Raw genomic sequence first — 16,881 nt, 5'->3', positions numbered from 1 at the left:
GTTCAGTTTTATTTTCGTGAATTCATGACCTAAATTTCAATCAATCATAAGAAATGTGGAGTTTGGTACTTGAATATGCATAGAATGCTACACTATATCACTACAATGAGGTGGAATTATCTAAAATAATGTCAAAGTAGTGTAGTAGAATACAGACAATATAACTCAAGAAGAAAAAACTCATTTACTTTTGATATGAATACGTGACCTACTTTTCAGTATATTCTTACTAACTGATATCATTTTTTATTAAGATCATGAACCGATCAATGTTAAACTACGGTTGAAAACGTAGAAACACTACCGAGTGGTCCCATACTAGGACGAAACGGCCATCCAGCGCTTCCAGGTTTTCAATGGTCTAACATCGATTAGTTCATGAACTCAATAAAAACGACAATCTTCACAACCCTGTACCGGTGATATCACTTTATTATCCAAAAGATTTTGGACACTATATTTGTCAAATCCATACAAACAGTTGGAGTAGTCAGCACCAGTGAATAATTGATAAATAGGTGTGCGTACTTTTTAAAATAGTGTCAAGTATGCTTAAAGTTTACATGTTATAGTTGTAATTTGTGCATTGGTTTAACCGATTGGAGATAATATTTACTATCCTTTGTTGCAAGATCATCGAAACTAACTGTTTTTGTGTTGGAAAATACATTGTTTGACAAAAATTCCAATTACAATCAGACAAAAACGTAGTTTTAATGACAGTCATCTTGAATTTCTTAACCCTTTGTCTACGTAAATGTAATAGCCGACTCTCAAGGCCATCCAGAAACTGTATAAAATAAATTTCTTCTAAAGTACCATCCTCAATCGGAATAGAAAATAGACTTTTGATTGTCTTCTGTTATTTCAGTAGTTTAAGGGCAATGTCAAGAGTTCTTGGGGACATAGAATTTAGTAAAAAGGAACAAACTACATAACTCAGTAATGTAGTTACATTTAAAATAATGTGTAACTTTATATATTTTAATCAGTGATCTGTTCAAAGAAAGTATCTTTATTTAAAAGACTCGCTTTGTTCACTACATAGAGTCATTTCAGTCTTGTCCCACAGAACTAGTAACAGATAACAGTTTAATTCATTTTTTTTGTTGGTTATTTGAATTTTCTCATTGATGTTTAGGACTACAATTGACCAGTCTCTTATTGGCATACGTGTATCCTGTGCGGACTGCCTCGATACTGTCTTATGTAAGAAGTATCATAGGCAGATATGAATGATAGCTAGTGGTAGAATCCAGGACGCGCGTTTCGTTCTCTTTGGGACTCGTCATCTCAATATACCTAAATCTGAGATAATTTTTACTCTGGGACTTGAACCCAGTACCGCCCGCTTCAAATGCCATTAGGTTATCCACTTAGCTACTAAGTCTAGATAACCACTAACTTGTGCAGTAGCGTGAAGCAGAATTCATTTTTGTGTTGGGATGCTAGTACATCCAGCTGACGGGTCCCAAATAGAACGTAACACCCTACCTGGATTCCACTGCTAGTCACTATCCATTTCTGCTTACAGATAGCAGTTTATATCAAAGACATAACAAAAGACTATACTATCAAGAAGAACCTGTATTTTTTGGTAAGACATTATAGTACTTATCCACTGTTATATTGTTGTTTAGATGTGGGTTGCCAAAATTCGGTTATAACACCTGAATAGTGACATTGTGTGATACCCTATTTTATTCACATAGAAGAAATTAGTTCTATGATGATTATGGATACAGTATGTTAAAAAATGCTAACTAACACAAAATTCAAATCAGTTAATAAACACAATCTGTAAATATCATTTTATTGCTTGATTACAAGAACTACATTTTCTATAAAAACAAAACAAAATCCTCAGGTCGTGGATGCACACAGTTAAGGAATCCCATACTAAGAATAACCAGTTGTTTAGTACCCCCTCAGTTTCCAATGGTGATCTAGCCAAGATCAATTCATAATTCAAAGTATAAAAAAAAGATAATCATAATATAACTCAAACTTACTAAACGATCAATTTTCCAACTGAGCTTTTTATCCTCCAATTGATCTTGGTTATTAATCAATTTTAAATAGTCAATATCTGAATGGTTTGCAAAAGGTGATTGGTAAGTTGTTTTTAAATGGACATTATCACGACGAAACAATTCATGGTTTACATGTTTTTTGGTAGACAATCGATTATTGTCGAAATATTTATGAATCTTATCATTTTGATTATTGGAATTTGATTTATACATCCAATTTCGTGTTTGTACAGAGTGACTACTATATAAACGTTTTCTTGTAGTTAATTTTTGTTGCTTTTCCACACGAGATTTATCTGATGGTCTGAAAAAAAGACCGATGAAATGTATGCGTGTGAAGCTATCGTAGAGAGTCATAATGGAAAAGGATAACTGATATCAGTCAGTGACTATCCAGTCATTTAAGGTGATAATTGGAGTTAGTCGACAGGAAACCCTAGACCTCAGTGTTATTTGACAATCATCAACAAGGTGTATCTGAAATCCTGAGGGAACTGACGCTCCACGGAGAATTCGATCCTAGGACCTCAAACTGTCTAGTTCAATTATTTTAATGAAAAAATAGTTTTGATGTGTAAGGAAGTCTGGGGTTACTTTTCTCAAGTCAGTTGATCAAAAATATATTTCAGTCCTACAGGAGGTCAATCGCGTTACGAATAGCTCAGCGTTAATTTTTCTTAGTGTGAAGCTAGATAACACAAGGTTGAATCCTCCAAGGAGCATCGAAATTACCAGTACGCCTTGCTGATAAATGGCTTGTAGAGCGAAAACGATCTCTAGAAATTCTTATCGACTACTTTCGACCATCATTTAACATCACAACATAGTGCACGCAATATCAAGTCACGTAGACTAGTGGCTACATTGCAACCTGATCAAAAGAATTCGATCTGCACTAAGAACGATTTCTGAAATCACATTCTCTACGTTTACTGTCTTTTTGAATATCATTTATACTGTCACTAATTCAACTACTTTGGTGTACATCTGCTTGTGCTGATCACATGGTATGACAATTTAGACAGTGTCGATATACACATATATTCCTGATTCTAAATTGCTTATAGACGAATAACTGATAAATTACTACTGAGGAATCCGAAATTTATCACTTATCAAAGTCACTAGAAACATAGAAAACTCTGAGAAACGATTTATCAGCATTGTGAATAGAAGCTTATTAGAAATATCGAAAAAGAAAAATGAAGGATCATTTGTTTTATTTATGATTGAATCAGTCATTTACAACGTAGGACCAGGCACATATATGCATCGGTCCAAGTTGCCATACCTCATTAGCATAACAAGATGAACACCGGATTCATAGAAGCAGTTAACTCAATGGTGTAATATATGAAAGAAATATTGCATATAAGGACATAGTACAGGAAGAAAGAATTGGTTCGTAAAAAGAAGCGATTTTAATCCCATAGTTTAAAGGGAGATAAAGAATGTATACACCTACACCACTGTGATCGATTCTGAGCTATGTCACCAAGAGTCTCCAACCATTGTTTACGATAGTCACGCGGATCCCGACCAAGTAGTCTGTATCCATCAACATTGCTCAGACTAGAAGTTAGTGACTTCAAGCACTGATGCCACATTTTGGTTTGGCCGCCCCTACATTTCTTCCAACCAACCCCAACACTAGTCAGTCAGAAGTGCGGGTCGTGGTAATCGGTGTTCAGGCATATGTAACACGTGGTCCAACCATCTTGGTCGATGAAGATTCATAATCTCATCAACTGATTTACCATCATTCCTTAATACCCTGCATCTAACCTCATTATTACTTACCCGGTGATCCCAGTAGATGCGAGCAATCTGTGGTCAAATACTAGCAGCTTACGAGTATCTTCAACTCTTAGTGGCCACGTTTCTTAGTCGTAAAATAGAACAGAACGAACTACTGCTCAGTATACTTGTCCCTTAATTGATAGACGGATATCTTGCCATTGCCATAGGTAACGTAAGTTGGCAAAAGCCAAACGTGCTTTTCGAATCCGCTCAGAGATTTTGTCAGACACCAACCCATTAGGGCTGATCAGATTTCCAAGATAAGTGAAGTTGCCAACACGTTCGACTACTTTACTCTCTATCCTTAGTTCAGGTGTTGACGCAGACCAGTCCTGAAGCAAAAACTTGCATTTAGAGAGGGAGAAGCGCATCCCAAACAACAGCCGTTCATAAATCCAAGAGGTGTTATCTGTTTAATTCATCTACAAAATATATCCTCAAGGAATTCAGATTTGTTTCAGGATAATGAGTTTGAGATTATGATTTAGTAACAGTATTAGATACAATCTATAGGGACAAAACTAAGCATATGATATGTTTAACACCATCAATTTTACTTCATGATGTCATAAAGTAATTCTTATTATCATTTTAAATGTACTTCAAGTATTACATAGTGATGTTTTCCTGGGTTTTGAATTTCGTTCAATAGCCTAGAAGTTATGTTTTCGATTCTAATTGGCTTATCCTTATGCTGTACTTTTACCATCTTATGTTAGGGCGGCTTCAGTACATTAATCAATTAACACAATTAGTCAGTTAAAATAGATTTAAAATAAAAAAACTGTTTTGCGATAGTCTCAAAATTAAAAAATAGACAGCCTAGAAGTTTAAATATATGGCTTTATTATCAAGAATTCACAACATTATACCTGATAAAGACATTTATGGTACAAATCTAAATTACAGAATTATAATTAATTTCATAGTTAAATTCATAAGTTGATTAAAGCTAGACTACCATTGAAAATGTGGAAGCACTGGATGGCCGTTCCGTCCTATCATGGGACTTTTCAGCATTGCTCATCCACGGTCCTGCACCAAAGGGACTTGAACCATAAAGTAAAGCCCATACTTTGCCTACGTTTTGTCTATTATTCAAGTTAACATATAGAAGTAGTCTGAAGGTTATAATAAGCAGTTAAGAATATCAATATTTAAACGTTCCAGTAGCAGATTAATTAACTATTTAATATTTTCAGAATGGGTTTTGTGGAGATTTTTAGAAATTTCACAGGTTGAAATCATGAGTCAATTGAAGCTAGATCGCCATGGAAAACCTGGAAGCATTGGACGGTCGTTTCTTTCTAGTATAAGACTCCTTAGCAGTGCGCATCCACGATCCCACACCCCGCGGGATGCGAACCCAGGACCTACTGGTCTTTTAAAATATAATAATACATAACTAAAAATAAATTATCATTATTCACATTATAAAACTAACTTAATATTTAATAAACGAATTGTATCTGTTAATAAATTATATTTAATTTGTTGATCTAATTGTTGATCTGTATTAAAACTTGGTGAACGATTCACTTCAATTAACCATGGATTTAATTGTTCATCAATTAATATATCAAAACCTAATATTTCAAATAAATTTGAACAAATCAATGATGATGATGATGTTGGATCTTGATCAACTTTAGATTTGATCATTAATGTTGATGTTGTCATAGATGTTTGTTTAGGATCATGATTAACTTTATTGTATATGAATTGTTTAGTATTCATTGTTAAATCTTGTTTACTTTTATAATATCCAGATTGTTTTAGACTGTATTTATTATTATTACTATTATGATTATGATTATGAATGTAATTCTGATTTGATTTATGTCGTGAAATACGATAAAAATGTATTAGATGTGGTAATGCTATAATTAATGTTTTAATAATTAAATCATAGATTTTATCCCAAATAATCAGTGGATTAGATTGTTTTATTTTATGTATATAATGATTCAAAAATGCAAATGAACGTTTACTACCAGATATATCATCATTGGAACGATTATATTGTGTATGATGTTTATTTATGGTATAATTAGTTAATTGTCGATAAATTGAATCCTGAATAATTGAAATATTAAAAAAGAAAAAAATTGTTCCATTACAAATTAAATTCAGTTAGATAAATATTGAAAACCAGAAAGTATTGAATAACTGTTCTGTGATAATATGAGACTCTCTAGTAGTGCTTATACATGACCCGATTGATGAATGAACTCATAACTTTCAGGTCTTCCAAATGGTGCTCAACTTGGAGTTGAAATCCAATGGGATGGATTGCTTACTTCAATCAATTTATGATATAATGTGTAACCATGTTCGAATATCACTGATCATAGCTCTTGAATAGAACTCCTTAAATTATCTCTCGGATAAAACTGTCGTATAAGAATTAATCATTGAACAGTGATCAATGATAGATATACATGATGTTTAGGCTTTAGTTATAACTGAGACCTACAAAAACCAGGTTTTCCATTTGATTATATTGTTATTCACTTTTTTCCTCTTCCTGTAATCAATCGAAAATCCAAGAGTCTAATCAAAGTGTCAGAGTATTATAGATATCATTACCAAGGTTTGATTTGATAATTTCGAATAAATTGAGCATTGAGTAGATTGTTATAAATAAATAATATATTTGTAATATCCCAATGAGTAGAAAAATTAGATTTTCTTCACAGAGTGGAAAGTTATTACTAAAATTATTCTACTGTGATTGACTTGTAGAACATAGATATTCAAATTAATTGATCATTGAGTAATTGACGGATATTAAATTCACCTAGTCCTTAATGTTGATCAAATTCTACTAATCAATTAGCTATGTGGCAACTAGTTCAGATGGCATAGAACTATTTTTAGATGTTTAAAGAAATTGAGATAATCTCCAGGATACTCTGGACCTATGTTTTGTGCAAGTTGGGACTATTAGACCAGGCTTAATACATTATTATCAGACTTAGAAATTTCAGATTCCGTATTTATGAAAACACTTCATACAGAAAAGAACTTTTATTGATCACATTTAGACTTACTCCACTTGGTTCACTTGGTTTAACATATTTCTCAGCGCTTAAGCGTACTAAACCTTCATTATATATGAAAATTTTTAACGGATCACATGATGTAACTAAAACATAAACTCTTAGATCACATTTATATCCGTCAATAAGTAATGGATGTTCAATATATTCTTGGATAACACTTATTATGTTATCATTTACATTTCCTGATATTTTATTTATATTAGAATATAAACGAATTCTGAAAAAGATAAAGGTAATGGGAGAAAAAAGAATGAATGGAAATAAACAAAAACATTTGCATATATTTGTAGACATTATACTAGTAATATATTAATAATTTATTGAAAAGACAGTATAGAACAGTTGGATTGTAGCTAAAAGTACAATCAGTGATGGATGTTTTTTTTCTATTTAAGACTCTTAAGCTGAAGTCACCTATATCCTAGTGTTGATGTTCATACCGAGAACATCACTGAGCATCAAAACTCATGTCTAGGTTTATCCATAAAACAAGTCTTAAATAGGATGAAACTCTCTCTCTTGTTTATACAGCTAACCTCATTCCATCTGTTCTAGAAAAACTTGTGATGAGATTGTCATAACGACTTAATTTGAATAGGATGTACATATATGCCAACCAAGATCATTCAAAATCTAATCCTGAATATTAACAATGAGACAACTTAAAATTTAATTGATAAAGATATTTAAAAGGCTTTGTAAAGATTTGTTCAACTTAAGGCTAGTTTTCCAATCATAATCAAAGCGAATTCTGGTATATTTGTGAATCATTTCAAGAGCTCACTCTAAATTAGTTATCTAGAGGAAACTATCATGATAGATATCAATGTCAGGATCAATAATGGTATTATTAGTGGTAATAAAAACTGATATATCCATCTAAAGTCCCTTGTGATTGGCCGACGCGTGAACACAGACATATCTGGAATATCATACATATATTATACATACTTCTATTCTTTGTACTTTTTTCCATAATGTACTGTTGTTGTGGTTTAAATTTAGTTATAGATCGAATCGTCAGATGATTGAGTACTAGTGTGTTACATAATTACGCAACAATAATGTTGTAACTAAAACACTAGGCGGAGAGACATAATGTATCGAGGAGAGAGAATGTTATTATTTACAACAATTTTACAGTACCATTCATACAAATTAGTCAGAAATTTAATAGTTTACATTTCCAAAGTTTTTCGATTCAAGATATTTTATAGTCATACCACAGTGTTATCCATCAGTTATATCTTTCTTACAGTCATTATGGCTAAACTTTATTAGTCACATCTGATTACTAAAATAGCGTTTAATCATAAGGTCACCTAAGTCCATTGTTGAAAATATACGCGTCCTGGATACATGCCTAATCCAGCTACTCAAGTGGGAAAGTCGATAGTGAGTAAGAAATTTTTAATAATTAACCTGAATAAAAGATATGTGCATAACTCATTCATAAATCTGTCCGTTTCCTTCAGAAAATATGTAATATGATTGTAGACCGACGAATTTCTAATAATAATAATAATAGTAATAATGGAATACATAGAACAATGTAGAAACTATTTCATAAACTTAATTTGCTGCACCTCTTATTACGTAGAATGACTAGGATCAAACCGTTAAAGTATTCAGTGTAATAAAAGTAAACAATTCACAGTTATCAGTATTTATTTGAAACGTCTTTATAGATCTAAACCCTCTAGATCATGTTTCAGTCGTGATGAACAACGTCTTTCACGATTCATAAGATCCAACAACTTTCTGTCATTATGATATGACTTTTCTTTCACAGTTCATAAACTACGTTCACTGCTTGACTAGTTTTATTATGGTTTGCAAGGTTCACAAAATCTAGTTGACTATAGTTTTAGATTCTTGCTAATAGTGTTGTTCATGAGACACTTTTCTATTCATCAATTGGCACTGTATAATTAAATTTACCTGCTGAGAAACTCAAACCTATTATCTTTCACTTAAAACATCAACCATCTGTTCATCAGGCTAATGAGTCTAGATAGTTGCTAATGGATAAGATATTTATCATCATGATCATTAATACTGATGATGGTTATAATAAAATTAGCTTTTGAAGGTTTGTTCTGTAATAATATTGATAATTACCACTGATATTACTATAATCCATAATTTCAAACTTTAATTCCCATTGCCTCAAAATCGGATCTTTATCTTTTTGTAAATCTTACACATTTCATAGTATCGTGTATATGTGGTTCGAAATGATTGGTAGAAAGTTCTCTAGCTTGAAGGAAGCTCTTTTGAAAATAGGCGTTAAAAATATATTTCTCGTCTTTCAACTAGCTTTTGACCAGTGAGGTAAACTTATACTGATGTGTATGTGTGGTTATTACATTCGTCAATAACGGAATTTCAGGAAATTAAGAATTTATTCATAAGCATAATGCCAACACGTTTCCAAAGGAATATTCATTAGCTTTGATAAATAGAATGATTGTATAGAATTCAAATGTTTATATATTAAACAAACTTTAAATTCAGGTATGAGGCATTTAGCCATGGCTACACAAGATCGAGGACTGATTGAAGTTAGAAATAAAAAGTAACGTATTCCGACTCTGTATTTTAAGGGTCAAGCACTCATCTCAAGACCTGAAGGTCCTTGATCTAATTCGTGGCCGGAATAGGCACCTTCCGCAGAAGAGTGCAACACTAGAACGGAGTAGCTGTCCAGTCCCCCATGGTTTTCAATGGCTACCTAACTAGGGTCAGTTCATAATGTAAACTATAAAACAGGATATCTGATTGGTCGGTTGTCTATATTAAACGAAAATTTTACACAGACTTGTCCGAAATCTATGAGATAAACATAATAGTCATCATTTGTTTGAAAATGGCTTCCAAAGGTATTGAATAAACAAAATTTCAAAGTAAATGGTAAATTGGTTAAGATTCGGTAGATTGCTCTTTTCAAACCATCTTAGTCATCAATTGAGTTTACAGTAACAACTAGATGTGCAAATCTATCTATCTACAGATACTTATCCTTCTTATTTGTTATGTGCATTAGTTGCTCAAGGAAGATGTACAAACACGAAATCAAAATGAACGAGCTTAGTCATTGGTTCTGTTATATCCCGACGAGAATTATGAATGGTAGCTTTTGAGAAGTTTATGGACCAATTTGATACATATAATTTTTATTTTATAATTATTAAGTAGCTAAACTATAAGTATTCGTGTTCCTTTTATTAAAGGCTTTATTTCGATTCATAGACTATTATTATGCGATTCACCGTTCTGGAGTTATGCCCAGTTTATTAATTACAGTCTCATATATTCACAGCCACTCTAGGCTAGATCTTGTACAAATGTTATTTTCTATTTTGTGGTACGATGTGGTCTGGTTGGTCTGTATATAAACCCAGTATGTTTGAAATACATCATTCATATAGGAGAGGCCGATAAGTACTTTAGACTGTGTGTACATGTATGGTGTTTGTATGAACTAGTGATTTTCTTGTACTTGTTGACTGCTTGATTTCGAATTACAAATACAATACTTTCATTCATGATCATCTAATACTTCTTAGTTAAATTGCGTTATTTCTAGGATTCTTAGTCTGTACTATAATTCAAATACTCCTAATTATCACAACGGGTTTTATGTGTCCTTTGGCCCGATCGATAATTCACTGTTCGCCGTTTGACGGTATCAGTACGATATATATTATTAGTGCACAAGGCCACAAGTTATAAAAGATTAACTCAAAACTAGATACACAGAAGTGAACTACTAACAGATCTTTTCTCAGTAAATATATGTTTTTGAAAAAAATACAATATCTAAGGTTACTGCTTTGAAGCCGGGTTTACCAAAGAGTTTTTTCTGCGTTTTAAAATCAATATGGGTCTGTAATCTGCAGGGGATGCTAATTTATTACTTATAAGTGAACTTGACTGCAGTTTATTGATTATCATTGTAATTATTTTGAAATGACCTCAAAAGAAAGATGTACTTTGACTAATTTTCTTTCTTTATTTTACAATTATAAACAAAATAATATGGAAATCTTAATAATAAATTTCTAAAAGAAGAATTTTTAAAATTTACTGGGGAGAACTACTTCTCAAAAAACAGATATGCTTCTTTGCCAAAATGATTACTGTGGAGTTTTCTTGGGGTTTGGCCCAAAACTAACTTAGCAAATTCAGCAAGAAGCAATATAGCTATATTTAATTCCATCGAGATGATTTCACGCGCCGAAAATTTTAATGATCTCAAATCAATACAAATCCATCCGTCCTACTTTAAATCAAATAAATTCCTGCTAGTGGTTTCCATAAGATGATGTTATTCGTAAAGTATGTAAGGTAGCGGTTTCCAAGTAACAATAGTGACATTTATATTATTGCCACAAAGTGGCAGAAATGACAGAAAGTATGAATTAGTGATTTGAAAGTGTTCAGAGATTCTAAGGAACATTTTGGCCCAACTGGAGGATTTTAGAGCAGAATAGTTTTCTCGTGAAAGTATCCTTATTTTTCTAGAAAGCAATGTCACCACATATCTCAGAAACTGAACCATTCAGCTCAGGGAACACAATACTTGTGAGATGAAAATATCCTTACTCTCCAATTAATAATCGCGGTTATCGTGTGGAACAGAACCATGTAGTATGGATGTAGGAATATGGCTGAGACTAACAATCACTCACTATAGACTGATGACACACTGCTTATATTTATGAAATTGAATAGACATGCTATGAAATTATAAATATAATAATATATTGTAATAATATTTAACCAGTGTACTAGTTAAAAATTACTAAAAATTACAGCTCTCAGATTTATCTAATAATCAGAATTGGTTTGATTTAGGATTCTGTTACAGATTAGCTTTAACTAGAGATCATTTGAAAAAGACAGGGTACCTAACTCGTATTTTATTTTAGTATGGAACTCAAGCGTTCATACCACAAGCCTAGTCAGTTAAATGCAGGAATTTCAGATATAATATGGGATCGGTGAACTAACATATGATGATTTAATGTCATTCGTCAATGAATACTTCATCACATACATAGTCGGACTCTATCAAATCGCAAGTTTGTTTAGAAGTCACTCATTATTGTTTACATGACTGATGTTTGAGATACAAGTTTGCTAAAATTGACTTAGTTCGGAGTTCGATTGTATCACATATTGATTTTTCATCACCATCCATTATAATACAAATCATCAATTGAAATCGATCTGTGTGTAACTTTAACTTGAACTAAACTCCATAAGTTGACAAACATTGTTTGCTGATTGTTCAATAAATGTAAAACCAAAATCACCAAAACTGCTTACTAACTGATCTACTGACATTTATTAGATTAAATAATCAACTAAATGACAACAAATAAAAGAATCAACCGGTTAAGGAATTCAAAATTATTGGCATAAAAATGTTCAAATCGTACTATAAGTGTACTTTAATGCAGCTATAAAATTATTTGGTAAAATCCTGAGTATTTAAAGCTAATAAAGATTTAGATTCAAAACTACGTCAATTAATAAATATTTTTAGCGATAGAATGGTTTATTCTGTGAAGTGACAAAGACAATTCAATGTTGACGTCAAAAAACATATGACATCACGGGCAGTGAGTGGTTTAATTTGATTAGTACAGTAAATAAACATAAAATTGGTCCAATGAACAGCATAACATTTAAATTAAACTTATTGTAACCAAGTAAATGATCACTCAGGATGTAAATATAAATCTCATTATAATCAAGATCCATCAGAATAAGGTCCCTAAACTCAATATTAACAAATTTTTTACACACCTTGGAGTCTCTAAAGTTTGTCGAACACAAACGATTGATGATGTAAAGTTTCCATAAAAACCAAACTAGTAAACTAGTAAGTTATCTATTCAAACGAACCACATATTGATTTAAACTTCCTACTTTATTTGAAGCAATCATTAACTTTGAACAATTATTCTTTTACAATGAAAATAGAAACAACAAAAAGATAAATATTTCATTTACTCACCCATGTCCCATAGCTCCATTAGCTGGTTTTTGTATGAAGCATGCGTTACACCCTTGTCGATATAATTTTCTTGCATAATTTGAAAAGTATCCAAATTCTTGTGGTAGAACCCATGTATTTGGCATAAAATTATATTCATCTGGCTCAGCCTTCTGCATTCTGGCTAAGGCGAAAAATAATTAAATAGACTTTGGGTTCAAACTTAAGTAGGATTTTGTATGAAAACAAAGTGGGGAATATTCAGTTCATCCACCTAGCAAATCGATATAAACGTAACTAGTTACAGTTGAATCGAGATATAATCAAAAGTAAATACCTATATTTAGATCGATTATTATTCCTGCTGAAGATAGAAAGAAAGCTGGTTTGAGTTATGAACCTGCCCATAATATTTTTAATTACCATCTATCACCTATTTACGACTACCTCAAACACCTGAATAAAAAACATCCAAATACGTTTACTTTCCAACAAGTAATACGTACGATCCTTATTTAACGTAATACGAGATAATCATAAATACGGTTTATAATCAACAGCAAGACAACGCGTGTAAATGTCCTAAGGTGCTGAAATTCTAGTTACTCCGATTTGTGTTATGAAATGTATGTGTTTAGCGAGATATATGAACCAAGTAATAAACGATTATGACTAGTTTATTACTAACAGATTATTACCAGATATCAATGACACAGGTCAAAAATAACAAATATGGTTGACTGAAACTTAAGTGTTCATTTAGCTTGAAAGTTGGCAAAAAAATTCAATAAAATGGTTGGTATTTTATAAATATCACTGTGCCATAGCCAAAAAGTGACATTTTTAAGCACTTGGAATACTACAAACTCGATTATTTCAGTCAACCATAAACAAATTAGGATTCGATAAAATTGTCTGCCTGTAGGAGTGAGGCAGTGAGACACTTCACATAGTTCTTCTGTTGCTATACTGAAATTCGAAAGGAAGTAAATGTTCAAAAAGTTTTTCAGGTCAGATTTATCTACTAAAATAAGACGTTTACCTTTAAGGGCATATCATTTCATCTGATAAACATGTAGTTCTACCCATTTTATGATCCAACATTCTAGAAGGTACTACTCTTACGGCCATAAACTACTCAGACACACTTTATCTTTCCTCACAAAACTAAATTCCATTATGATATAGAAGAATCAGCAACACCTAGTGGCTTCAATAGCCTATTGCTAAATGTTTGAATTCAACATTTCAAAACTAACCATACTTTCTTCAGATATCACTGCACTGAAGCTTATTATTTGTCACCAATATGTACCACGATTTTTACTTCATGTAAGTTGTAGAGATTAGTTTAAGTATTGCGTATCTTCAGTTACAAAAAACACGTGGATCAATCATACAAATCCTAATGTATATCTTTGAATACTAAACACTTATTGATGTGCAGTTGATCACTTTAGCCTAAAGAACTATGAACACAGCTGTATTTGTCATTTTAAGGAGGCCTATATCATTTTAGAACCTCATTCTACTAACACTATGAAAAAACGACTTATAAGCTCACAGAATTTAACAGCTTAATTGTTGAAATGAGATAATAAATATAGTTCAAAGCGTGAGCAACTTAAAAGCCGTGAAAGTTTTACAAATAATTGGAGTTATTCATGCATTAATTGCGTATATCATTGATTGATATATGCTTTGTTTTCGGTGCAAAATACACTAAAGTCTGAATCTAAAGGACTTTTCTTGAGCAAACAAGCCACCTTGAGGTATGCATTTAATCTATTTTGAAAAAAGGATCGAGAAAATTCAAACCTTGAGAAATTCTTGGTAAGGAGATCCTTTCGACATATTTCAATCATACCAGGAAAGTGATTGGCGCGTTGGTACGGCTTCAATTTCATGATCCTCTCCAAAGGCAAAAAGTTGTCGCTCCATATTAAATATCTTAACTGCATGTTACATTTAATATGCACATTACGCGTCATTGTTATCATCATTCTCAACTACCGTGAATCCTGCCTCTCTAATGCACTGATCCACTGAAACGACATAGAGTTCGGTTTAAATTCAAACCTATTTTATAGCGAGAATCTTTCAAATTGGCTTTGATTTTATTCTTTTTCCTTTCTCTTATGATTTTAAGATCATTGCTGTTGTGCAATAGTTTAGTGTTGCCACCACACTTCCATTCATTTTTACTATCGTGAGCGGAGATGCTTGTTAGAGTGATGTGATTTTTGCTTGGTGAATCACTTTTATCTAACATCAGGGAGAGTTTATTAGACCTGAACACAAAACCACGTAATCATAATTAACTTTCGTTTACTGCGCTATTGACCGCTTATTTGAAATTATTCAATATAAGTGGCTGAAAGCATCTGTGCAAAGGTTCGTCCTGTCTTTAAGAGAGCACATAGATGAAGTTAATGTCACTTGATCTAGTGATTCGTCTCAGTAACTGATCACTTGATGCAATTGGAATAATCCTGCACTAAAATGAATTTATGATGAACTTCTAAGAAATAGCCTTGAAAATAACTAGCCCCGAATTGTAACGAACCACAAATCATCTTAATATCTAGATCACTATTTCCAAAACTACACGTGTATGTTTCCAAAAAAGACATTGACCTAATACTTGTTGTGATTTCATTTCGCTTTTGTGTATTCGTTGCACCAAATCATACTTGGCCTACTTTAACTCAAATTATTCCAGTTGAGGTTTGAAAGTTTCTTTAAGTCCTTCTCGTGGCAATTCTTTCTGGTAGGCTCTTTGGATAACCAAATCGTTATTTACCCGTAGACGCAGGAATACAGTGTGGTGAGTGTAAAAACGGGTTCCGTAAGATATGTACCCGTTTAAGCCACACCACGTGCAAAAGACTCTTCAAGCTTGACTCGCATTAGCTTGGTATGATTTACTTTTCGGGTAAGAAATTACTGATCCAGTGGGCCATGAGTCTCTTGGCTTTGGCCTGAAAGAAGATTGATGATGTTTTCACTGATAAAACAAGTACTGAGGCGAAGAATGTGTCAGTGTAGTATGCGTTATTACGGGACGTGCCAAACATCCAGCTGTAGTTCACGGAAAAGTAAAGCCCTCATTGAAACTATTGCAGAGTTAAATACCGCTTGGTATTAGTAGTCATGGTTCGAAAGTAGAGACTGAAGGCCTGGTTAAAATCTTCACCGCTCCTGATGTCCAGATATGGCTGTCCTGAGTGACGGAAAGCGGATTACCGTGAGAGAACAAGAAAAACGCCACAAACACCACCCGCTTGGTTGGTAAATATCTGGAAGACTCCCACTCCGCGTCATAAAATACAGCCTGGGGGTAAGACTGAGCTCCATCATAGCATGGCTGTGAAAAGCGTATTCTCATCGAATATTATTGTAGGTAATTTGCTAGAATCAAACGACGCCGGTTCAGAAATTAGACAGGCGAGTGATTTGGGAAGTTCGAAGCATTTATTCGTAACATCGTACTCTACAGGAGTTCAGGTAAAGGATTGATAATAACATGCAAGAGAACCCGCTACAATATCAAGCCCCTACCATAAGTACTCATTAAGGGAGTTTTTTTGAAAAGGCTCGTATTATTGGAGATAAACTCTATGAACAAGGAACATTAGTGGGTAGATTACAGCTGCTCATCATAGCTGCGACGGGACTTCGATTGGTCCATGACTTAGGTGTTACACCAGAATTATCCGGATACCACTACTTAAGGAGTGATAGATGTAGGAAAGCGGATGATGTCCTTATATATATATATATATATATATATATATATATATATATATATAGCTAATAACATGAATATCCTCCCCTTTGCTTATGGGTCCTACGATAGTGGCACTGGCGGAGCCATCAGCTGTGTACTGACTATCAAATGTTTACATTTATACTTGGTGTCATCTATTGTAGCCCAATCTGCTTAGCTGGCAACTTTATTTCAAAGCACCTTCAG

At 32.9% G+C, this 16,881-nt stretch overlaps 1 protein-coding gene across 2 annotated transcripts in view; it reads right to left on the bottom strand.

The window, feature by feature from the left end:
- Positions 1–15,246, bottom strand: part of TTLL7_1 (Tubulin polyglutamylase ttll7) — a gene marked incomplete at its 5' end in the record, with an annotated part of 36,187 nt that extends 20,941 nt beyond the window's left edge. The window contains 6 exons of one of the 2 annotated variants that reach the window (XM_051217369.1): positions 2,013–2,337; positions 5,278–5,909; positions 6,887–7,115; positions 12,927–13,085; positions 14,724–14,855; positions 14,890–15,246. In XM_051217369.1, the coding sequence (XP_051064759.1) occupies positions 2,013–2,337; positions 5,278–5,909; positions 6,887–7,115; positions 12,927–13,085; positions 14,724–14,812 (1,434 nt within the window). Of the gene's footprint in view, positions 1–2,012; positions 2,338–5,277; positions 5,910–6,886; positions 7,116–12,926; positions 13,086–14,723 lie in introns of both variants that reach the window. The other variant, XM_035733483.2, reaches the window with a different exon arrangement.
- Between the last annotated feature and the right edge of the window lie 1,635 nt (positions 15,247–16,881).

Source organism: Schistosoma haematobium, chromosome 5 (genome assembly GCF_000699445.3).
Source record: "Schistosoma haematobium chromosome 5, whole genome shotgun sequence".
NCBI classification, from domain to species: Eukaryota; Metazoa; Platyhelminthes; class Trematoda; order Strigeidida; family Schistosomatidae; genus Schistosoma; species Schistosoma haematobium.
The sequence above is the reverse complement of the archived record's forward strand: the minus strand, read 5'-3'. Positions and strand labels throughout refer to the sequence as shown.